This window comes from Nicotiana attenuata, chromosome 8 (assembly GCF_001879085.1).
Source record: "Nicotiana attenuata strain UT chromosome 8, NIATTr2, whole genome shotgun sequence".
NCBI lineage: Eukaryota > Viridiplantae > Streptophyta > Magnoliopsida > Solanales > Solanaceae > Nicotiana > Nicotiana attenuata.
This window is the reverse complement of record NC_031996.1, coordinates 12591289-12616918: the sequence shown is the minus strand read 5'-3', so window position 1 is coordinate 12616918 and position 25630 is coordinate 12591289. Positions and strand designations below refer to the sequence as shown.

At 42.8% G+C, this 25630-nt stretch overlaps 1 protein-coding gene across 2 annotated transcripts; it reads left to right on the top strand.

Annotated features, from left to right (window-relative positions):
- Positions 13496–15159, top strand: LOC109231780 (dnaJ protein homolog 1-like). Of its 2 annotated transcripts, XM_019397412.1 has the most exons (4): positions 13496–13716; positions 13860–14266; positions 14547–14764; positions 14837–15159. In XM_019397412.1, exons 1-4 carry the CDS (start codon positions 13525–13527, stop codon positions 14989–14991), a joined length of 972 nt encoding a protein of 323 aa, XP_019252957.1. In that variant the 5' UTR covers positions 13496–13524; the 3' UTR covers positions 14992–15159. The 2 variants fall into 2 exon arrangements, with proteins under 2 accessions (XP_019252957.1, XP_019252956.1); XM_019397411.1 differs by having other exon boundaries at positions 14547–15159.

The following is a 25630-nucleotide window of genomic DNA, read 5'->3' as shown; positions in this document are numbered from 1 at the left end:
TTACTTTTCACCATTTAATCTTTGTATTTAGCTTAGCAATTAATTAATATGTGTTTATCTTCATCTATTTCTTGTTTTCCTTCTTTGAATATGTGTAGCTAGACCCCATAGCTAGGGTTGTGGCTCAAACCTAGTGTGGGTAATTGATGGGTCTTGTATTTTAGGGCTAATTTGACTATGGGTGTTTGTTATTTGGGCCAATTTCATGGTTAATTTCTGAATTAGTGGTTGCAAACACTAGTTTGTGTTGAGTTGACTTGAGCTCTTCTTGAGAAAGAGAGCCTAAGTCTCTGAAATTGGTCCAACAATGAATTGGGGCGTATTCAAGAGATTGATATCCCCAATTAAGGGTTAATCCTCGAGAGAGTAATACCCGAATTGAACCCTAGTTGCTTGTGCAAATTTGCATACCCAATTGGTCTTGAGAAAGCCAATTCGGGCTAAACCACTCGAACCACCGAGAGGTGTAGAGTGGGTAAAGTCGTGCAACGGTTATAACATACTCCCCAAGCGTGTCAAGTATGCCTTAAATTCAAGTACCCATCAATTGACCACCTAGGCGGTCGTCACTACCCTAGTGCCTTTTAAACCATTAGATACAACTTGCAATATTTAACTCTTAGCTTAATTTACAATTTGTAGTTTGTTAAAAGTATAATTATAAAGAAAACCCCAAAATTGTTGAGAAGTGCAATTAAGAACACATACGCATTCCTAAACTAGATAGATACTCGACTCCAATTCTAGCTCTCTGTGGATATCGATCCCGACCCAAAATCGGGTAAAAGCTATTGCAACCCTCTCTTGCTATTTTTTAGTAGTGCGGAGTTGGCAGCGATCACTTTTTGGCGCCGTTGCCGGGGAGCTAACGGTTTTGGATATCTATTTAGTTAGTTTTGTGTATTGTTCTTCTTTCCTTCTTTGTTACTAATTTGAGTGTGTGAATACTTCAGGTACCAAATGGCTTTAAATTCTAATGACCCTCTTGGAAACGTGCTTGCGGGGGAGGAGGTAGATGACATTGGAGAAGATGAGGTGCCTCTTGTACCTCCCGGACCACGACGAGGCCGCCAGGCTAATGCTAACGAAAACGTTCCAGACCGTCCTCCGCCACCTCCAAGAGCGGTTCCTCGGGTGCTACCGAACCAAGGCTATGCAAGTGCTATTGTCCCACCCAGAATCCGGGCAGGCAATTTTCAGATAACCAATGTGATGTTGACCTTACTTGAGCAGCGTGGGTATTTCACAGGCGCTGCGGATCAAAATGCCTACAAACATCCCATGGGGTTCATGGATACATGTTGGGGGAGCAAGCAGAAGAATGTGTCCGAGGATGCTCTTAGGTTGAGGCTTTCTCATTCTCACTTCTAGGGAAAGCATTGGATTGGCTCGAGAGACTCCCCAACCATTCCATCACTACTTGGGATGAGTTGGCGGATAAGTTTATTGCTAAATTTTTCTCACCCGGGCACATGGCGGCACTTCGAGATGTGATATTGGCCTTCAAGCAAGAGCCCACGGAACCTTTGCATGAGATTTGGGAGCGGTATAGAATGATGGTGAAGGAATGCCCCAATAATGACATGACGGAGAATATGTTACAACAAACTTTCTACCGGGGCATCAATACTACAAATCAATGCATAGTCAATCAACTCGCTGGGGTAATTTTATGAAATTGACATATGATGAAGCTTGTGCTGTTCTTGATGAGATGGCGGATACATCCTCCGCATGGCAAAGTAGAGCCAATGTTCCTCAAGGTGACCCTACGGTTATTCATTTGCATAAGGAATTACATGACCATGGGCAAGCTATGGCGGAGTTGACAACTACTATGAACCAATTGGCTAAGGCACAGTTGCAACAAGTCCAAAATCCTCGCAAAGTGAATTCCATGGAGGGTGTTAATATGCTTGTCAACAAGAGAAGGCAAAGAAGACAACAAAACCAAGGGAATTCTGAGCAATTTGATGATGATTGTGATGGGTTTCAAAATGATGGCTATGATGAACAGAGTGAAGAGGTTCAATATGTGAATAACTATCAAGGCCAACGGGGCAACTCTTCAAACCAACAACAGTGGCGACCCCAGGGCAATTGGGGAAATCAACAACAAAACAGTGGTAGTTGGGGGAACAACCAAAATAACAACTGGGGCAATCAGAACAACCATCAAGGCAACCAAGGGAATTGGAATGGTAATAACAACAATTGGGGCAACAATAACAATCAAGGTGGATGGAACAATGGGAACCAAGGAAACCGGGGGCAAGGCTTTCAAAGGCCCCCAATGTACCAACAACCGAACAATCCACCCCCTTTCCCTTCTCAAGGTGCTAGTTCTTCCAACAATGATATGGGTAGAACTGAAATGATGTTCGAACAAATGATGAAGAAGAATGCGGATTCGGATGCACAGTTGGCTTCCCACAATACCTCTATCAGAAACTTGGAGGTGCAAATAGGCCAAATCTCTCAATCATTGAATACTCGCCCGAAGGGTGCTCTACCAAGTGATACGGTAGTGAACCCAAAGGGTGGGAACAACCATGTCATGGTGGTTACAACAAGAAGTGGGAGAGGCGGTGATGTGAATGCCTCTAAGCAAAAGCACGTTGTGGATGATGATGTTGAGTTGCACGAAGATGAAGTAGTGGTAGTTGAAGATGTAGTTGAGGACAATGTGAACAATGAAGTGAGGATTGACATTAATGAGGCTGAGGTGGAAACACAAGATGCCGTGAACCCGTCTAGGGAACACGTGATTGACATGCCGGAGCCGGTTGTGCCAAAAGCCAAGATTCCTTTGCCAAGGCCACCTCCACCTTATCCTCAAAGGCTAGCCATGCAAAAGAATGAGAATCGGTTTAAAAAGTTCATAGACATGATGAACAGCCTCTCTATCAATGTGCCTTTGGTAGAGGCTTTGGAGCAAATTCCTGGCTATGCCAAATTCATGAAAGATTTGGTTACAAAGAAAAGATCCATGGACTGCGAGACTATCAAAATGACCCACCAAGTTAGTGCTATAGTGCATTCAATGGCTCCGAAGTTGGAGGATCCCGGTGCTTTCACTATCCCCTACACTATTGGTAGTGCAGACTTTGCCAAAGCTTTAGGTGATCTTGGGGCAAGCAAGGCCAACTTTGGGTATTGGGCCACCAAGGCCAACTTCCATGAGGTTACAAATGGCGGATAGATCGATGAAGAGACCTTTGGGTATTATTGATGATGTGTTTGTCCAGGTGGACAAATTTATCTTGCCAGCTGACTTTGTGATCTTGGATTGCGAGGTGGACTATGAAGTTCCTATCATTTTAGGCAGACCTTTCCTAGCTACGGGGAAGGCATTGGTAGATGTGGAAGCAGGGAACTCACCTTCCGGGTGGGTGATGAAAAGGTTGTCTTTCATGTGTGCAAGTCTATGAAGCAACCTAATAGCACCAAGGTGTGCTCATTTGTAGACATTGTCACAGCTGTGATTGTGGATGACACCAGTGCTATGATCAATGTGGAGGAGCCGTGCTATTAAATCTTGATGTCAATGATGATGCAAGCAGAGTGGAGTGCGTGAACGCCTTACATGGAATGGGGTCTTACTCCTATGAGCCTAGGAAATTGTCTTTGGATCTTGAAAATCGGAAAACTCCACCAACCAAGCCATCAATTGAAGAGCCACCGGTGCTGGAGTTGAAGCCATTACCTCCACACCTCAGGTATGAATTCTTGGGATCTAATTCAACTTTACCAGTTATTCTTTCCTCTTGTCTTACTAACATGCAGGTTGACGCCACATTGGCGGTGCTCAAAAAGCGGAAAAAGGCAATTGGATGGGCTTTAGCTGACATTCGGGGAATAAGCCCCGTATTTTGCATGCACAAGATTATTTTGGAGGATGATGCAAAACCCTCCTTGGAACATCAAAGGAGGTTGAACGAAGCAATGCAAGAAGTGGTGAAGAAAGAAGTGATAAAGTGGTTAGATGCAGGCGTTGTGTACCCTATTTCCGATAGCTGATGGACTTCTCCGGTGCAATGTGCGCCGAAGAAGGGTGGTATGACTGTGGTGACAAATGACAACAATGAACTTATCCCCACTCGGACAGTTACCGGATGGAGGGTATGCATGGACTACCGGAAATTGAACAAGGTGACCCGCAAGGATCATTTCCCATTGCCATTCCTTGAACAAATGCTTGATCGCCTTGCGGGGCGTGCCTTTTATTGCTTTTTGGATGGATACTCGGGATATAACCAAATCTTAATCGTTCCGGAGGATCAGGAGAAGACAACCTTTACTTGTCCATATAACACCTTTGCTTTCTCTCGGATGCCCTTTGGGTTGTGCAATGCACCGGTAACATTCCAACGGTGCATGATGGCCATTTTCACCGATATGGTGGGAGATATATTAGAGGTGTTCATGGACGACTTCAGTGTGGTTGAGGATTCATTTATAGAGTGTTTGGGAAATCTGGATAGAGTTTTGGCCCCGCGTGAGGACACCAATCTTGTGCTAAATTGGGAAAAATGCCACTTCATGGTTGAGGAGGGCACAGTGTTGGGCCATAAAATTTTAAAGCATAGGATTGAAGTTGACAAAGCTAAGATAGAGGTGATTTCAAGGCTTCCTCCCCCCACTTCTGTCAAGGGGGTGAGGAGTTTTCTTGGGCATGTGGGATTCTACCAGCGATTTATCAAGGACTTCTCGAAGGTAGTGAATCCTCTTTGCAAGTTGCTAGAAAAGGATACAAAGTTTGTCTTTGATGAGAGATGTATGGAAGCCTTTGAACTTCTCAAGCATAAGTTGACCACTACCCCGATCATTACCGCACCCAATTGGAGCTTGCCTTTCGAGCTCATGTGCGACGCGAGTGATGTTGCGATTGGGACAGTTTTGGGTCAAAGAGTGAACAAAATGTTTCATCCAGTGTACTATGCGAGCAAGACTATGAATGAAGCTCAAAGGAATTATACGGTTACCGAGAAAGAGTTGTTGGCCATAGTGTATGCAATGGAAAAGTTTCGGCCGTATCTTATGGGGGCCAAAGTCATAGTGCACACTGATCATGAAGCTCTTAGATATTTGATGACAAAGAAAAACTCCAAAGCTAGACTGATGCGATGGGTCTTATTACTTCAAGAGTTTGATTTGGAGATAGTGGACCAGAAGGGTAGCAAAAACCAAGTGGCGGATCATTTATCCCGCTTGGAGGAGGAAGGTAGGCCGTGTGATGGCCTAGAGATCAATAATACATTCCCAGACGAGGACTACTTTCTGTGTCGATGTGTGATATGCCATGGTTTGCGGACATTGCTAATTTCCTTGTGACTGGCATCATCCCGTGTGAGCTCTCTTCTAACCAAAAGAAGAAGCTAAAATAGGATAGTTTGGACTTCTATTGGGACGAGCAATACTTGTTCAAGATTTGCACCGACGGAGTGATCCGGAGGTGTGTACCTGAGGAGCAGAAATTTAGCATTCTAGAGGCTTGTCATTCCTCCCCCTATAGTGGCCATCATGGAGGGGCGAAGACGACTTCGAAAGTTCTGAGTTGTGGTTTTTATTGGCCAACCTTGTTCAAAGATGCAAGTGATCTAGTAAAAAGGTGTGATTAATGTCAATGAGCGGGTGGGATTTCCAAGAAAGATGAGATGCCTCTAAACACCATTCTCGAAGTTGATATCTTTGATGTATGGGGTATCGATTTTATGGGCCCTTTTGTAAGCTCGTGTGGAAACACTTACATTCTTGTTGCGGTTGATTATGTCTCAAAATGGGTTGAGGCCGTGGCCTTGCCCAACAATGAAGCTAGGAGTGTAGTGGCATTTCTAAATAAGAGCATTTTCACAAGGTTTGGCACGCCTCGGGCAATTATTAGTGATGGAGGATCGCATTTTTGTAATAGAGCTTTTGATGCCTTGCTTTCCAAGTATGGTGTCAACCACAAAGTGTCTACGCCTTATCATCCTCAAGCAAGTGGCCAGGTTGAAGTGTCTAACAGGGAAATCAAGAGCATTTTGTCCAAAACGGTCAATGCCAATAGGACCGATTGGTCTAAAAAGTTAGATGATGCTCTATAGGCTTACCGGACCGCTTACAAGACCCCAATTGGTATGTCGCTGTACCGGTTGGTGTTTGGGAAAGCATGTCATTTACTAGTGGAGTTGGAGCATAAGGCCATGTGGGTGTTGAAGAAGTTGAATCTTGATTGGGATATAGCTGCTAATCTTCGGGTGGAGCAACTCAATGAGCTTGATGAATTTAGGTTCCATGCCTACTCTAGTTCGTCCCTGTATAAGGATAAAATGAAATATCTTCATGACAAATATACTCGGGGCAAGGAGTTCAAGGTGGGAGATTTGGTGCTCTTATTCAATTCTCGTCTAAGGTTGTTCCCGGGAAAGCTGAAATCCAAGTGGAGTGGACCATTTGAAGTAGTGTGTGTGACCCCGTTTGGTGCTCTTGATTTAAAGAACAAAAGTGGAGAAGTTTTTAGAGTGAATGGGCATAGAGTCAAGCATTACTTGGGGAAGTTTGATGATAGCCATGTGGTGGCTGTTGTTCATTTCAAATGATTGGATGGTAACATGCGTCGTGCCGCGACGTTAAGTCAGGCGCTTCTTGGGAGGCAACCCATGTGTTTTTCATTCTTGTTTTTATTTGATTTTCATTGTAGTGTAGGATTGATTTTTGGGCTAACTGTTTCTGAGATGTTACAGGATTGAGTTGATGTAGTGCAGGACATAATTGAAAAAATGCACAGGTCTCTGAAGTTTCCAGTGCGGTCGCACTACCATTTTGTGCGGACCGCACTGGTAAAGGGTGATGTGAGGACTCTCTGAAGTTTGCTACCGTGACCGCAGTTGATTTTGTGCGGTCCACGGTGGACCACTGCGGCCGCGGTCCATTTTATGCGGACCGCAGTGGGTTTCTAAGCTGAACTGGAACAAAATAGCCCAGTGCGGACCGCGGTCCATTTTGTGCGGTCCGCACTGGTAGGTGAGAATGGGTCCCACTCCTTTTTCTATAAATAGGGCTTGAAGGCCTCCTTTTATTCTTTTCGCACTTTTAACTCTCAGAGCCTAAATCACTGTTCATCTACTTCTTTACTAATCTTTCTTTGCTTAGAAGTGTTATCATCCTTTTCATCTCACATCTGGTACTTAAATTTCTCTTTCATGGCTTTAATTTTGTTAATCCTTTATTTTTCTATTCTTTTCATCTAGTTTTATTTGCTTTTCGTGTTTTCTTCAATTAAGTAGGTTAGGGTTGGTAATTTTTTCGATTAGATTAGAATTATTTAGTTTAATGAACTGGGAAACCATGTAGGAACATGAATTAGGGGCAAAGATTGAGCTTAAAATCAAATATGTTGAAACCCTAATTTGGTGCCCTTGTGCGGTCCGCACTACCATTTTGTGCGGACCGCACTGATGAAATTTGAGAAGGTGAACTTTGGGCAGTGCGGCCGCGGTCGATTTTGTGCGGTCCGCACTGCCTAGATACAGAGAGTGGATGGTCTGAACCCCACCTCTGTGCGGACCGCGGTTAGTTTTGTGCGGTCCGCGGTGACCCCGTGCGGCCGCGGTTGATTTTGTGCGGTCCGTACTGGGCAACTTCTGCAACCTGTCTGCAACTTTTCTTTCCTGCTTCTGCAACTTTGTTCTTAACTGATTACACTGATACTAACAAGCTAATTGAACTATGATTGCAAACAATGGTGAGACAACGAGGCAAACAACCAGGGAGAGAAGAATCCTCCCCGGGGAGGGAAAAAGAAGATGATAAAACTCACTCCCCAAGCCCGGGAAAACATAAAAAGGACCAGAAAACTAATAAAAGCTGTTGATAGAGCTGCCTCCCATTCCTCGGGGAGTGAGTATGAACCATCAAGGGACATTTCTTCGGACTCCGTGCCAGAATATGTCGAAGACTGGCCGAAGAGGTTTAGACTACGAGACACCCCTCCACCATCACCCACTACCCAAGCACGAACTAATATCATTTCTGAGTCATCTGAGGGCTCAGCAGCAGGTAGTGGGGAATACTCCACCTCTCCTACAGCTTCATTATCTGGAGAGGGTGCAGTAGGTGCGGAGGAGGAAGTTGGGGAGATGAGGAAGTGGCAGAAGGAGGAGAACCAAGGGTTGGGGGTGTTGATAGAACTAGGAAGCCGGAGGTTTGGCGACATAGATTCGTGAGTGAGGTGGCGTACCACAAATTTCGGGAGTGGTGGTCGGTGAGAAAGTTGATTCCAGAGAGGAGCTTCATTGATAGAGACCTATTACCCCACAACCCCAACGTGCAGAGACAGTTTAGGACTAGAGTGGGCTGGGAACATTTTCTAGAAGAGTGTGTTGATGCCAACGAACACATGGTCAAAGAGGTTTACTGCAATGTAGCCCACATCAAAAAGGGCTCCAAAGTGACCAAGGTTCGGAATATGAAAGTGTTATTTAAAGGGAAGTACCTCAACGAATACCTTGGCTTCAATGAGGAGGACGAGACCTTATACATGGCGAAGTTGGAAATGGGTGAGGAGGTCCGTCCATGGTTGGCACACTACCTGGCAATCCCAGGTACCACCCCTGACTGGTTGATTGCTGGAGTCAAAATTCTGAGACGGAGTTTAAACTTTGAGGCACAGGGGTGGGAGACTTTTGTATGTAGCAGGTTGGACCCTACAACACATGACAACACCCTTCCTCTTTCCCGGGCTGTGTTAGTGGCTTCTATCATGGAAGGGTACCGCATCAACGTGGGGAATGTGATGTCCAGAATCATTTCTATAGTGGGTGCGGAGCATGACCGGAACTATCCTTTCCCCAGCACCCTCACTATCTACTTCCGGGACTTGAAAGTGGACAAGAAGCCCTTCGATGTCAAAGTCAAAGCAAAGGCTCCTTTTTCCTGGTATAGCATGCAGGGGGATGACAAACCCAAGAGCAAGAGCTTCAAGGGTACAGCTACTACTACAATTGGCCAGTCTGAAGAGCCAGTCGTGGTAGTGGCTCCTGCTGAGCCTACCTCCACTTCCACAGATGTCCTTCCCGGTCCATCCACATCCACAACCATTCGTGCTGGCCCATCCACCTCAGCAGGCTCGGAGATTCCATCTTCCCGGGCCCATCCTATTACGGCCCACAGATTGAGCCAGGCACTTATGAGTATCAACAACTGGATGCAGACTGCCTCATCCAAGTTGTCCATTTTGACCACTCTTGATGCTCTTGTGTCGCACTTGATCCATGGTTTTTCAAAGAGTAAATGTTGTTAATGATTCATTCGTATTGAGGGCAATTGATATTCCCAATTGAGGCTAGTTGAGGTCGCTTTAGGACGGCTAAAATTTTTCTTGAACTTTCTCTTAAGGGGTGGGTCTTATTTTGTTTGCTTGAGGACAAGCAAAAGCTTAAGTTTGGGGGAGTTGATAGCCAGGGATTTTGACGCATTTTATACTCCTTCTTGCTTATGCTTTGATCAAATATTCATACAAAATAGTCCCAAAAGGCTTACAAGTTGTGCTTGATTGCAGGGTTGATCAACAAAGTGACAAAATGTCAAAGATCGGCTCAAAAGGAGTGAAACTTGCACAAGTGCCAAAGACAAGGCAAGCTCAGGCAGAGCAGGCCCAGTGCGGCCGCACACCACTTTGTGTGGTCCGCACTGGGAGATTCAGAGAGTTGAATTTCAGGCTTCAAGGCAATGCAGCCGCACACCATTTTGTGCGGTCCGCACTAGAGGCAACGCGGCCGCAGTCCATTCTCTGCGGTCCGCGGTGCCAAGATTCAGAGAGGTTGCATTTTCAAGTTTTAAGCCTCCGCGGTCCGCGGTCAATTTTGTGCGGACCGCACTAGAAGCCTCCGCGGCCGCGGTCCATTCTGTGCGGTCCGCGGAGCCCAAGTTCAGAGAGATCAATTTTGAAGACCAAAGCCTAGTGCGGACCGCGGTCCATTTTGTGCGGTCCGCACTAACCCCGCAGGGGCATTTTTGTCCAGATTTTTCAGCTTAGTATAAATAAATTTTTTTTTTCCATTTTTAGGGCATCAGATATTGTAATACGTAAGCTGCGCTCTTGATACGATTTTTCTTAGCCATTTTGGGAATTTTTACTTACTTTTCACCATTGAATCTTTGTATTTAGCTTAGCAATTAATTAATATGTGTTTATCTTCATCTATTTCTTGTTTTTCTTCTTTGAATATGAGTAGCTAGACCCTATAGCTAGGGTTGTGGCTCAACCCTAGTGTGGGTAATTGATGGGTCTTGTATTTTAGGGCTAATTTGACTATGGGTGTTTGTTATTTGGCCCAATTTCATGGTTAATTTCTGAATTAGTGGTTGCAAACACTAGTTTGTGTTGAGTTGACTTGAGCTCTTCTTGAGAAAGAGAGCCTAAGTCTCCGAAATTGGTCCAACAATGAATTGGGGCGTACTCAAGAGATTGATAGCCCCAATTAAAGGGTTAATCCTCGAGAGAGTAATACCCGAATTGAACCCTAGTTGTTTGTGCAAATTTGCATGCCCAATTGGTCTTGAGAAAGCCAATTTGGAAAAAATCACTCGAACCACCGAGAGGTGTAGAGTGGGTAAAGTCGTGCAACGGTTATAACATACTCCCCAAGCGTGTCAAATATGCCTTAAATTCAAGTACCCGTCAATTGACCACCTAGGCGGTAGTCACTACCCTAGTGCCTTTTAAACCATTAGATACAACTTGCAATATTTAACTCTTAGCTTAATTTAAATTTTGTAGTTTGTTAAAAGTATAATTATAAGGAAAACCCCAAAAATGTTGAGAAGTGCAATTAAGAACACATATGCATTCCTAAACTAGATAGATACTCGACTCCAATTCTAGCTCTCTGTGGATATCGATCCCGACCCAAAATCGGGTAAATGCTATTGCGACCCTCTCTTGCTACTTTTTAGTAGTGCGGAGTTGGCAGCGATCACTACCTCCTCCCTCAACTGTCTGCAATCCTCTGTTTTGTGGCTGTGAGTGCCATGATATTTGCACATCTTGTTTGGATCCCTTTGGGATGGGTCGGATTGTAGAGGTCGGGGCCATTTGGTATCATTGATGCATTTGATAGCCGATACGATAGCAGCAGCATCTACGTTAAAGTTATATTCTGACAACCTCGGTGCTTCTTTGGGTCTGATAGGCCTGTGGAAACCATTCTTGCTCATGAATCTCCGGTCGCTTTGGCCTCAGTCGTTTCTTCTTTCATTTTGTATAGAACTCTGATTGCTTCTTCGATCCTCATTGTACGGCTTATATCGATCCATGTTCGACCTTGGCTCAGAATTGATATCTCTCTTGACTCTGTCGACGGGTCTAATAGGATAAATGGACCCGGAAGGAGTCTCCAATTGATCATCCTCGACTCTGATCTTTGATTGATATCGGTTATGCATATCGTCCCAAGTGACAGCCGGATATTCTATTAGATTCTGCTTTAACTGCAGTGAAGCCATCGAACTTCGAACATTGAGTCCTTCGGTAAAAGCTTGAACGGCCCAATCATCAGCGGCTGGAGGCAGGTCCATCCGTTCCATTTGAAATCGAGATACGAACTCTCTGAGCATTTCATTATCTTTTTGCCTCACTTTGAAGAGGTCTGATTTTTGGTTTCGACCTTGATAGCCCCAGCGTGTGCTTTCACAAAAGAGTCTGCAAGCATAACAAATGAGTCAATAGAATTAGGGGTAAGTTGTGATACCATATCATGGCTCACTTTGACAGGGTTTCTCCGAATTTCTTTAGCAAGGCAGACTCGATCTCATCATCCTCCAAGTCGTTTCCTTTGATGGCGCATGTGTATGAAGTGACATGCTCATTTGGGTCGGTCCTTCAGTTGTACTTAGGAATCTCGAGCATGCGGAATTTTTTAGGGATCGGCTTTGGATCCGCACTCAGAGTGAAAGATTTCTGTACAAACTTCTTGGAATCCAAGCCTTTCAATATCGGCGACGCTCCCAGGAATTGTAGGTTTTCACCTTTTTGTCATTTGCTTCGATTTTTTTTTTCCCTGATTCTATTTGTTTTGTCAGCTCCTCAAGCATTTTTATGATCTCGGGGTTGTTGCCTGATTTTTTCCCGCTCTACCTTTCCGCGATCAACTCCTCCCTGCGAGCGATCTCTCGAGATAGGTCTGGCTCGATCCTACTCGAAATGCGGCTCTGGTTTTATAACTGAGCTATTGGTGCCATTTGAGCCTGCAAGATCATCCGTAGATTGACCCCGTCTCCTTCATTGTTTTGAGTATTCTGTGCTATCGACCGAACTCCACCACGGATGCTATTCTCGGGGTCAGTAGAGAGGCTTGTGTCGATAGCCACATGCGAATTAGCATCCAACAGGTCCGCAATTGGAATTCCGACGGGATTAACGGGTGGTACCTCGTTATCGGGCGTTGTGTTATTGTTTTCACTGTGTTGACCAGACTCACTGTCAGTAGGTAGGAGTGCTAATTGTGAGTTTGACATTTTGAGCTTAAGACTGAAATCAAAGACACTTCAAAGAACAAGTGAAAAATAGTGTATCTTTTGGCAATTCGTATCAAATAACCACTATTATCTTTAGCCCCACGGTGAGCGCTAAACTGTTTACCCTTAAAATCGGATAACAATTGAATTTATAAGTAGTTTTAAGGACACGTGGATTAATGTGACACAAAGCGATAGATTGGATTATAAATAAAGCAAACAATAATAAAATAAATTCAAACCGTGTGACTTGAACAATTATAACCTTGAGAAAATAGACCTCACTCGAACTGAATGTGATTCAAATGATGTTAAATATAGAAGAACAGTAGCTTGCAGAAAGAAAATAATATTATAAAGCTTTGGGATATGTGTTACAATGTGTATTACAAAGAATCAAACTCCCATTTATATAGTAAGGGAGTCCTGCTTTAGATACATTTCTATAAAAAGTAAGAAATGTCATGATTTTCTAATTAATCGGTCTCTCATTGATACGTGCCGAGATTCCCTCCGTGATATCCGACCAGTTGCGAATATTTCAGCTTCTGTTCTTGGGTCCAATAACGTTTCCTCGAGCTTATACAGAATCGGGGCCGGTTCCGGAGTCATGGGCTCGAAGATCTTGGGGACGTATGTTCAGATACTTTGGTTCGATGAACTTGGGGTCAATCTTCAATCCATCACGTTTTGGTTCCGATCCGTCACGCAATAGATGAGCCCGGTTTCGACCGTATACAAATAGTATCATATTCATACTTGTTATTGTACTAATATTAGTAAAAGGTCCTATATGTCCAGAGGTAGAGAACAAACTTAAGAATAATAAGAATATGAAAGCCAAGTTTCCTTAGTAAAAGAAAATGATCCGTTGTTAAGTTACGTTCCCTCCTGTCACACACTTGTCCGGACACTGTCACCCTCTCTATCTACATTCATTTTCACAGAATCTCTCCTTCAATTCCTTTCTCTCTCTCTCCACAATTTTCAGCTTGTAATAGGAAACTTATGTAAATTGTGTGTGACATGGGAGAATCGACCAAGTCACCGATTTCGGCCGCAAAATATTATGGCATTCTTGGAATCTCAAAATCTGCATCCCTCCCAGATATTTGCAAAGCTTACAAACATCTTGTCAAGAAATGGCATCCTGATAGAAACACGTCCAACCAAGCTGAAGCCGTAGACAAGTTTAGATCCATCAATGAGGCCTACAGGGTACGTACGTAACCTCACATATATGCCTCATTTGTTACAAGTAGAGTTGAAAAGATTATACATTGCATTTAATTCCTTGGAAAGGTTTCACATTAATTATTCTATTGCCATATATAATAATGTGAGAATTGCAAAATCTGCAGGTTCTTAGCAAGAAAAAGAGAGACGAAGAAAACTTATTGAAAAGTGATGCGATAAAAACACCCCGAAAGAGTTCAGATGAGGATGAGCTACAAATTTCAAGCCCCACGCTTCTTTCGAGAACGACCAGTCGGATCAGTCCAACAGTAGATTTTTACACATCCATGCCATGTTTCTCGATGAGTGGAGCCAGCACTCCCACAACTCCTGGCACCCCAATATCAGATCAGACCCCAAACCTATTCAAAGTAGCGAGCAAAAGAAACACAGCCCCTATCATTTTTTCCCAGTCGACTTCCAGGAGAAAGCCTCAGCCAATCGAGAAGAAGCTTGAATGTACCCTTGAGGAGTTGTGCCATGGATGCGTCAAGAAGGTCATGATTACAAGAGATGTCATTGCAACCACAGGGTATGTATTAATCTAACTTAATTTCCTTTCCAACCATAGGGCATTTAACGTTTTCAAATTAAATACAGTCAAACATCTCTATAACAGTCTCGTTTGTTGCGAATTCTTTTGGCTGCTATAGTGAAAGGCTGTTATAGAGGACATATATTATAACATAGTATAATATTTGGTTCCGAGAATAACTCGACTTTTATAGTTAATGGCTATTATATAGGGATATTATTATAGAAAGGTCTGACTGTATATAGTTAGTGAAATCATGATGGTGATGTTTCTGCAGGATTATTGTTAAAGAAGAGGAAGTTGTAACAATAAAGGTAAGGCCAGGATGGAAAAGAGGAACAAAAATTACATTTGAAGGTAAGGGGGATGAGAGACCAGGCACGCTTCCAGCTGATATAGTGTTCTCGATTGATGAGAAAACACATCCATTGTTCAAGAGAGAAGGAGATGACTTGGTGCTTGGAGTTGAAGTCCCTCTAGTCCAGGCTCTCACAGGTTGTATAATCACTGTACCTCTTTTGGGTGGAGACGAGATGACTATGTCATTTGACCAAGTTATTTATCCAGGTTTTGAGAAAATCATACCAGGCCAAGGCATGCCTAAACCTAAAGAAGACAGTAGGAGAGGGGACCTTATTCTTCAGTTTCTTGTCGGATTTCCTTTAGATCTAAGTCAGGAACAAAGGTTCCAGGTTGTTAGCATACTAGAAGATTGCTCTTGATGATGATGCTAATTAATTCGAGGGTTATTCTTCATGTACCTTCTATAATTAGAGATCGTAGGAGATTCTTATGGTCCAATTTCTTGTCCAATTTAATTTACTTTTGATTTGAATGAGGAACAACGGCCACATGTTATTATTGTAGTAGAAAAACTGGTCTTAGACATATATTCATAGGGGGTCTGTTCTTTTCATGTGTTCTATATATAAAGATGGTAGTTGTGCTCCAATTTATTGTCGAATTTTCTTTAGACTTGAGCGAGGAACGAAAGCCTTGAGTAGAGGTGTTAATGAAAAATCCAAAAACCGAATCAAATGGACAAAAAAGTCGCTATTCTTTTGGTTTTGAATTGTAAAACCTTATCAACATTGATTTGGTTTTGGTTTTAATAAAAAAATAACCGAGAAAAAATCGAACCAAACTGACTGTAGATTTGCCTATCTTTAGGGGCGGAGCAAGATTGAAGAAAGGGGAGTCTATTTCTCTTTCGCCAAAAAAAAAAAATTAACGTGTAAATATGATAAATACCAATTTTAAAAAGAAATATAGGGATTTGGCGACAGACGATTGGAGACGACTGATCACGAAGCCATCTCGAAGCCTTTCATGACTGCTCCGACAATTGGCCAGCCTCCTCCTGAGGTTGGTCAGTCATCAAACACCCCTCACAATCACCCTTAAACACTACAAGCCCTAATTCATGGCAAAATTATGTGCAACTTCTATAACCCAAAGCATTAAATGCTCCCATGCAAACCCTAGCCCATGTTTCTATCAACCCTGTAGAATATCTTCATGGGGAACATACGTGAAGGCTCGACGTATGGTCGAGAAGTGTTTTTTGGCGTATTTGGCCTATATCCGTGATTCCAGTGCGAAGGTTCCTTCCATGGATTAGGTTCTACTTGTGCGTGAGTTCCCAGAGGAATTTCCTACAACTTGAAGGGCATGCCACCCGATAGAGATATCGACTTCTACATTGACTTGGTTCCTGGCACTCAACCCATTTCTATTCCATCATACTGTGTGGCCCTAGTTGAGTTGAAAGAATTGAAGGAACAGTTGTAGGATTTGCTGGATAGGGGAGGGGATTCATTAGATGGAGTGTCTCGCCTTAGGGTGCACCAGTGTTGTTTGTGAAGAAGAAGGATGGATCAATGAGGATGTGCATAGATTATCGGCAGTCGAACAAAGTCACTATTAAGAACAATTATCTGTTGCCGAGGATTGATGACTTATTTGACCAGCTTCAGGATGCCAAGGTCTTTTCCAATATTGATTTGAGATTTGGATACCATCAGGTGAATTTGGGGTAGCGGATGTCTCTAAGTCACCTTTTTAGACTCGATATGGTCACTACAAGGTTTTAGTGATGTCATTTGGCTTGACTAATGCCCCAGCAACCATTAGGGATTTGATGAATCGATTGTTCAAGCCCGATCTGGATTCCTTTGTGATTGTCTGAATTAATGATATTTTGGTTTACTCCTGTAGTTGAGAGGAACATGAGCAATATCTCCAGATCGTTCTTCAGACTTTGAGGGATTGCCAGTATATGCCAAGTTTTTTGAAGTGTGAGTTTTGGTTGGACTCAGTTGCCTTTTTGGGACATGTTGTATCTTCTGATGGAATTAATGTGGATCCTAAAAAGATTGAGGCAGTTCAGAACTAGCCTAGACCCACTTCAACTACAGAGATTCGGAGCTTCTTAAGTTTGGCAGGTTATTATCGCCGGTTCGTGAAAGGGGTTTTCATCTATCTCAACCCCATTGACTAAGTTGAACCAGAAAGGTGCTCTTTTCAGATGGTCCGACGAGTGTGAGGCACGCTTTTAAAAGCTCAAGACTGCATTGAATACAGCCCCAGTGTTGGTGTTGCCTACAAGTTTGAGATCTTACACTGTTTATTGTGATGCATCGCATATTGGGCTTGGTGAACTATTGATGTAGGACTGTAGGGTGATTTCCTATGCGTCTCGACAGTTGATGTTTCATGAGAAAAATTACCTTGTGCATGATTTAGAGTTGGCAGAAATTGTTCACGCACTGAAGATTTTGAAGAACTATCTATACGACATTCCATGTGAGGTCAATATCGACCATCAGAGTCTCCAACACATGTTCAAGCAAAAGGACCTTAATTTGTGGCAGTGGAGATAGTTGGAGTTGTTGAAAGACTATGATATCACCATATTATATCATCCGAGGAAGGACAATATAGTGGCTATTGCATTGAGTAGGAAGGCTGAGAGCACAGGCAATTTGGCATATTTACCGCTAGCGGAGAGGCCACTAGATATAGATGTTCAGGATTTGGCCAATCGGTTCATGAGATTGGATGTTTCGGAGCCTAGTCGGGTTCTTGCTTATGTTGTGGCACAGTCTTCATTGTTGGAGCGTATCAAGGCTCGCCAGTTTGATGATCCTCACTTGTTGGTGCTGAAGGACATGGTGCAGCGGGGTGGTGCCAAAGAGGTTGTGATTGGAGCTTATGGTGTTATGCTACTTCAAGGCCGGATTTTTGTTCCAAATGTTGATGGGTTAAGAGAGGTTATCCTTGAGGAGGCTCATAGTTCGCGCTAGTCACGAAGATGTACCATGACTTGAAACAACATTATTGGTGGCGGAGAATGAAGAAAGATATTGTTGCTTATGTCTCTGGGTTTTTGAATTGTCAACAGTTGTAGTACGAGCATAAGAAATCTGGTGGGTTGATACAGAGATTGCAGATACTGAAGTGGAAGTGGGAGCGCATCACCATGGATTTTGTGGTAGGCTTACCACAGACCTTGAGGAAATATGACACAGTCTGGTTATTATGGACCAGTTGACTAAGTCCCCACACTTCATTCCGGTGATGACTTTCTAATTTTAGAGCGGCTGGCTCAAATTTACATCCGGGAGATTATCCACTTGCACGACGTGCGCATTTGCATCATTTCTGACTGAGGCACGATTTCACATCACATTTTTGGAGAATTGGGCAAGCGAGTCGAGGGAGTACCGCGTTTCATCCTTGGACAGACGGATAGTCTGAGCGCTCTATTAAGATATTGGAGCACATGTTACGGCTACGCTCTATGGATTTCGGGGGTCGGTGGGACCAGTATTTTCCTTTAGCAGAGTTTTCCTACAACAACAACTATCAGTCGAGTATCCAGATGACTCCGTAAGAGGTCTTATATGGGAGACGATGTCGTTCACCGATTGGTTGGTTTGAGTCCGGTGAGGCTAGATTGTTGGGCACTGATTTGGTCTGTGATGCTTTGGAAAAGGTTAAGGTGATTCAGGAGCGACTTCATACAGCTCAGTCTAGGCAAAAGAGTTATGTGGACCGGATGTTTCGAGATGTAGCTTTCATGGTAGGTGAGAAAGTTCTTCTCTGAGTGTCGCCATGAAGGGCGTGATGCAGTTTGGGAAGAAGGGAAGATTGAGCCTGAGGTTTATTGGCCCATTCGAGATCTTGGAGAGAGGTGGAGAGGTTGCTTATAGGTTTTCATTACCTCCTAGCCTTGGAGAGGTACATCTAGTATATCATTTTTCTATGCTTCGGAAGTACCATGAGGACAGATCACATGTTTTGGACTTCAGCACGGTGCAACTTGATGAAAATTTGACCTATGAGGAAGAGCAGGTGGCTATTCTAGACCAGTAGGTTCGTAAGTTGAGATATAAGAGTTTTTCTACTGTGAAAGTTCAATGAAGAGGTCAGCCAATTGAGAAGGCTACGTGGGAGTTCAAGTCCGATATGCGGAGTAGATACCCCCACTTTTTTTACCAGTGCAGGTACTTTTCTATGTCCATTGGAGGATTAACATTTTATTAGAGTGGAAAAATGTGATGACCAAATAGGTAACTTGAGTACCAGCCTTAATTTATGTGTTTTGAGACCTATTGTAGATTCGTTTCATGTTTATTGACCTGCATGCATGGTCCGTGTCATTTTTCAGAAAGCTTTTACGTAAAATTTTGACAAAAATGAGATTTTGACTTAAAATAATTCTAGAGTTGACCACGGTCAATATTTTTGGTAAATACTCTGAATCGGTGTTTTGACGATTCCGGTAGGTTCGTATGATATTTTTGAATTTGTACACACGTTTGATTGGGTCTGGGGTTACCCAAACGCATTTTGGCGCATTTAGTGAAAGATTGTGAAAAATGAGTTTTTAGTTGAAATTCTAGAGTTTTGATGATCGATTATTGTTATTTGGTGTTATTTTGATAATTTGAGGTAACGAGCGAGTTTGTATGATATTATTACACTTATGTGCATAGTAGATTTTGAGCCCAGGGGGCTCGGGTGAGTTTCGGGTGTATTGCGAAATGTTTTAGGAGTGCTGATGCTTGTTGCTGGTGTTTCAGCTCTGCAGGTCTCACATTTGCGATGACCTAATCGCAATTGCGAGTCCTACTTTTACAAAGTTGGACTCGCAAATACGATATTTGGGAAGGGCTGTTGACTTTGCAAATGCGAAGATAGGATCATATTTGCGTACTGTGGGTGGTCACATTTGCGACCTTGGAGTTGTTTTCTCGACTTGGAGCTGGAGGCTGGCAGCTTCGCAAGCTTCGTATTTACGATGAAGGGCTAATCGCATTTGCGACGTCTGAATGTCTGATGCACTGATTACATTTGCGATCAGTGTCTCGCAATTACGGACATCACAATTGCGATGCGACATCTGTAGTAGGGCAAAAGATTGGAAAATCGGAACTTTTCTCATTTTACACCATTTTTCACCCTATTCTCTCTAGAGGCGAATATTGAAGAATTTTTTCTCCCCAAAATTATTGGTAAGCATCTCTAACTACTTACAATCAATTTTAATAATTTTTTATTAATTTTAAACATCAAATCTAAGAATTTCATGGTAGAAATTAGGGGTTTTGGTTATAATTTAGGGATCTTGAAAATTTTAGATTTAGACCTCAATTTGAGGTCGAATTTCAAAATCAATCACATATCCGGACTCGGGGGTGAATGAATAATTGGATTTTGATCTGAAACTCGAATTTAGACCAAGCGAGTTTAGGGTTGACTTTTGTTGACTTTGTCAAAAACGATAAAATTGAACTTATTCCATTCGTGGGTAGTTTCTAAAGCTTAATTTGGATTGTGTAATTGATAATTGACTAGATTCGGTTGGTTTGGAGGTTTGTTTGAAAGGGAAGGCCATTATTGATTAGTGATTGAGTTGCGGAAAGAGGTAAGTATCGTAGTTAACCTTGACTTGAGAAAATTATGACTTGTTTGGTCTAATTTCTACATGAACTATGTGTGGGGATGACTTATATACAGGGTGACGAGTATATATATGTGGTCATGGGTTAAAGCATGCGAGTGGAATTTGTCTTGTTAGTACCATGTTTAATTTACCATGCCTTCATGTCATAGCTTGATTGTTTATTCTTTGACTGTTCACTTTCGAGTTTATTGCTCATGTTGAGGTTGTTGTGATAGTGAAAGATGAATTTGCTTATTCTAGCACCATGGTTGAAGTTGAAATTTGCTTCCTACCTTGCTTGATATTTTGGGTTATTATTGTTTCTTGGCAAGGAAGAGTGAAAAGCACGAACTGTATTGTTGTGCCATATTTGCATATTGTTATCATTGAAGGATGATGCCATACACTTTATTTTCGGTATTATCATTATCGTGTGAGGATGAGAGTAAAGCACGAAGGGTAATGCCGTGCACATGCTTTATTTATATTCTATGGTGAGCATAAGAGTAAAAACACGAAGGGTGATGCTGTGCAATTGTATATATATTATATTGTGAGGACGAGAGTAAAAGCACGAAGGTTGATGTCGTGCAATTTGAGTATTTCATTGCCTTTACTTGATACTTGAATTTAACTTGGCGATTTCGTTGCTTATTTCGTAAAGAGACGTACTTGGTGATTCTGTACATATTGTTTCGATTGTTGCTCCCTTTTATATGCCCCACCCCCATTATTATATCTAGTGTTTTACTAGTTATTTCTGTTGTTTTATATAAATCTGCACATATTTATAGTTGGTGTCTTGTCTTAGCCTCGTCACTACCTCGTCGGGGTTAGGATCGACACTTACTAAGTACATTGGGTCGTTTATACTCATACTATATTTCTGCACTTCTGTATAGATTTTGACGTTCGTAACAGCGGAGTCCCGAGAGGCACTTAGCGGATACCGGTCAGTGATTCGAGGTAGAGATGCATTTCATTTGCAGACCTTAGAGTCACTTTCCTATATCTTGTATTGTTTTCAATTTATTTCGGACAGTGATGTACTTCTTTCAAACCATATATTTAGCTGGATTTAGATGCTCATTTACTTGTGACACCAAATCTTGGGGTGGTTGACGTTAAGTTACTATTCAGTTATTTGATATTTACTGCTTTTCCTTCTGTATTATTTTATTCTGTTGGCTTGCCTAGCAAGCGGTGTTTGGTGATAATAGGCTAAATTGTATAGTTTGGCCTACGTTCGGGCTCTAACTTAAGGATGCTTTACTGTTGTAAGTATGTAAATAATGCAAAAAATTGGCTCGAGCGGTGACTTTGGTGTTTCACAGGAGTGCAATAATCAAATGAGGGCTTATGATGGTGATCCGGGCAAAAATTGGAGTGAATGGATGAAAATTGAAGCAAAGCGCATTTGGCAGTGGAAAACCCCACTAGCGCGGGCATTAGCGCGGCTTTAGCGCGCCCACGCTAGTCCAGCAGCCCAAAACAGTATGAAACCCCACTAGCGCGGCCTTAGCGCGCCCGCGCTAGTCCAGATGCGGGAACAGTAATTTTAAAAGGGCAATTCCGAAAGTCCAGGCAAATCTACACCAACTATAAAAGGTTTAACAAGTCCAATAGAGGAGGAGTTCGAGTTTTTGAGAAGAATCAAGAGACGCAAGGAGGCAACTTGGAAAAACAATTTTATTCTCCCTACTTTATTATTCTATCAATGACTATGAATTCTTTTGTAGTTTTTATCGTTATTATGAGTAGCTAAATACTTTAATCTAAGGTTTTGGTGAAACCCGTTGGGGATAACTTGGTTGTTATATTAATATAGTTTTGAATTGGTTTTAATCTCTATTTGTTCATCTACGTTTTGATTGTGGTTAATTGAAAGGGCCCTCAATTATCCATCCCTATTTAGTATGTATCTGCTTGAGAGAGAGTGCATATTTAGGTAGCTGTTTGAACAACATCACTCCCAGAGTATAGACGAGAGTCATAACCGAGGGTTTAGAGGTTGGTTTAGAGATAACGGTACCTCGGGTGCAATCTAAGTGAACTGTAAAGAGAATCTAGCTAGCGTAGCTTGAGAGAGTGCGTCTAGTAAATTATCATAATTGCTTGAAAAAGATTTATGATAACTGGAGATTCATGATTGATAGAGATAACTAAGTCACAGTTATAAGACATATACAACCAGGGAAATCAACAACGGGGGAAACCATTACCTTAGACCTTATTCCAATTGTTTACACATCAAGCATAGTTAATTTTCAGCTGTTTATTTATTTTCAGTTTTAGTTGTTAGAAATATCATCAACTGTTAATCACAAAGTTTGGGGAAATTGATTCTGTGAATTTAGTAAGTCCGACAAGAGTAATTGATAGGTTAATTCCCTGTGGTTCTACTCTGGGCAGAATTACTCAGATTATATTTGCAACGTCCGTGTGTCTTTTTATAAGGCATAGTTTGGCGTTATCAAATTTTGGTGCCGTTGCCGGGGAATTTAATGGTGTATCAAGTACAATTGAAAGAAGTACAAAAATTCTTAGTGTAGTCAGTTTTCTCTATACCCAATCTTTTCATTGAAATTCTAACGTTCGAACTCTTGTGGAATTCAGGTGTATGCCTAGAAGTTCTTCGAGGACTGGAGAACTGCTAGAAGGACTCTCAGACCCCGAGAAAACGTTCAGGGCATTCAACCGTGCCAACAAGAGAATCCAACAATCACAACAATCACACCAGCTCGAATTTGACATGGGTGACGCAGACAACATCATTGGAAACGTTGGGGATCCGCCAGCAAACCCCAACGTAAGAATAGTGGCACCTCTTGTGCCCGAAGCTGCACTTTATGACTGGGCACTGCCCACAGCTGATAACTTGGCCACTGCCATAGTTGTGCCCGCAATTCAAGCGGAGACCTTCCGGATAACCAACAATATGCTGCATCTATTGCAGAATAAAGATTGTTCTCCGGATCACACATTGAAGACCCTCAGCAGCACCTGAAAAATTTTCTGTCAATTTGTGTGACCCAAAGGCAGCCAAATGTGAACCCGGAAGCTATCAAGTTGTTATTGTTCCCATTCTCTGTGACCGGGGAAGCTCAGACTTGGTTAAATTCGCTCCCTATCAATTCCATTGCCACCTGGGAGGAATTAGTCAAGCAGTTCCTGAACAAGTTCTATCTGCCAAACAAGACTGCAAGACAGATTGATGAGATATTGCAGTATAAGCAGCAGCCGATTGAGTCCTTGCAAGAAACTTGGGAAAGATTTAAAGGGATGCTAGTGAACTGTCCTCACCGTGGCATTCCAGACCAGATGCTCGGCCAGAGATTCTACATGGGGCTAGCTGACAATTTAAAAGCAAATGTGGATGCTTCAGCTAGAGGTGCATTGTTGAGTAAGACATTCACCCATCGCAAAATCCTTCTTGATAAGATGTCACAAAATTCGGGGTGGATGACTAGAGGTACAACACTGGCACCCATAGTGCATTCAGTCCCTCTTGACCCAAATAATTCGTAGGCAGAGAACATGGCCACACTCATGACCCAGATGAGCATATTGACAAAGAAGATTGATGAGATGGGTACAAAACAGGTGCACATTGTTGATACTACAAATGGAAGAATGTGTACACCTTGTATTAATCAGTCTTATGTGTGTTCATGGAGCGGAGAAGGTGAAAATCAAGGGGCAAGAGAAGATATGAATTCTGTCAACAACTTTGGGGGTCAGAGACAGGGAGGACAACAGTGGTGACCGTCACAAAATCAGCAGTACAGGCCAAACTTGCAGCAGCCTGGGGGTATGCAACCTCAAGGCCAATTGGTGCCAGTACCATATCAGAGACCACAGGGCGTTCCACAGCAAAATCAGCAACAATTAACATATCAACCACCTCCTCAGTAGCAAGATAACAACATGATGGAAATTAAGGGCATGCTTCAGCAACTCATTGGGACAAATGGTAAAGTGCAGGAAAAATTGGCAGTGCATGATTCAGCTATAAGGAACATTGAAACGCAGCTGGGATAGCTATCCATGGCTTTGAACAACCGCCCTCAGGGAACCTTGCCTGCTGACACAAACATCAACCCCAAGGAACAAAACCCGAATCGGGTGATGGCAGTGAGTCTCCGAAATGGGAGGGACCTAGACAGAACAGGAAATTATACAGGCCAGCAAGGAGAGTACGCCAGCCACTCCAGTTCCATTAGAGGTAGATGAAATAACAGAACTCACTGAAGTGGTGGTTGAACAGAGTCACGAGGAAAAAGGCAAGGATAAGATGAATGAGCAAGCTGCAGATCAGGTGACACCTCTTGTGTTAGAAAACTCCAACAGAGAGAAGCCAGCAAGCAGTGCACAAAGGGTGATACCTGCACCCTTCCCTCAGAGACTGGTAAAACAAAAGAAGGAAGTTCAATACAAGAAATTCATGGAGATGCTGCGTCAAATTCAGTTGAATATTCCTTTGATGGATGCCTTGAGGGAGATGCCCATTTATGCAAAGATGATGAAGGATCTAATGTCACGGAAGTTTGATTTTCAGGATCTTTCCACTATGACTCTGACACAGACCTGCAGCGCAGTAGTGACAAGACCAATGGCTCAAAAGATGTTTGATCTAGGTAGCTTCACTATTCCATGCACAATTGGGAGTTATGCTTTTGCAAGGCATTATGTGATTTGGGAGCCAGCATAAATCTGATGCCGCTGGCTGTGTACACCAAACTGGGCATTGGCAGAGCTAGACCGACTTCAATGCTGCTACAGCTAGCTGACCGCACGGTGAAAAGGCCAACTGGTATTCTTGATGATGTGTTGGTGCAAGTGGGGAAGTTTGTTTTCCCTGCAGACTTTGTTATTCTGGATTACCAGGTAGATGAGGAGATACCTCTCATTTTGGGTAGACCATTTTTGGACACAGGAAGAGCATTGATCGATTGTGAGACTGGGGAATTAAAAATGAGACTGAACGATGAAGAAGTCATATTCAATGTTTAGCAATCTATGAGGAGACCCAGTGAATATGCTAATTGCTCTCTAGTGGAGGCAGTAGATGTGATCCTGCAAGAAGATGATGTGACACTGACTGTTAAAGATCCGTTAGAGGCATGTCTGACAAATTGAGAGGAGATGGATGGTGAAGGGTTAGCTGAATGGGTCATGGCACTTGAAGGCCAAGGATTCTAGACAAAGGAACCCCAGTTCGAGTCCCTTGAATTAGAAAAAAGGGCTACACCTCCAGCAAAGCCATCAATAGAGAAACCACCCAAGCTGGAGCTGAAGCCACTCCCAACTCACCTCAGGTATGTTTTCTTAGGCCCTGATTCTATTTTGCCTGTTATTGTATCATCCGGTTTGCTAGATGTGCAGGTAGAACAGCTCTTACAGGTACTGCG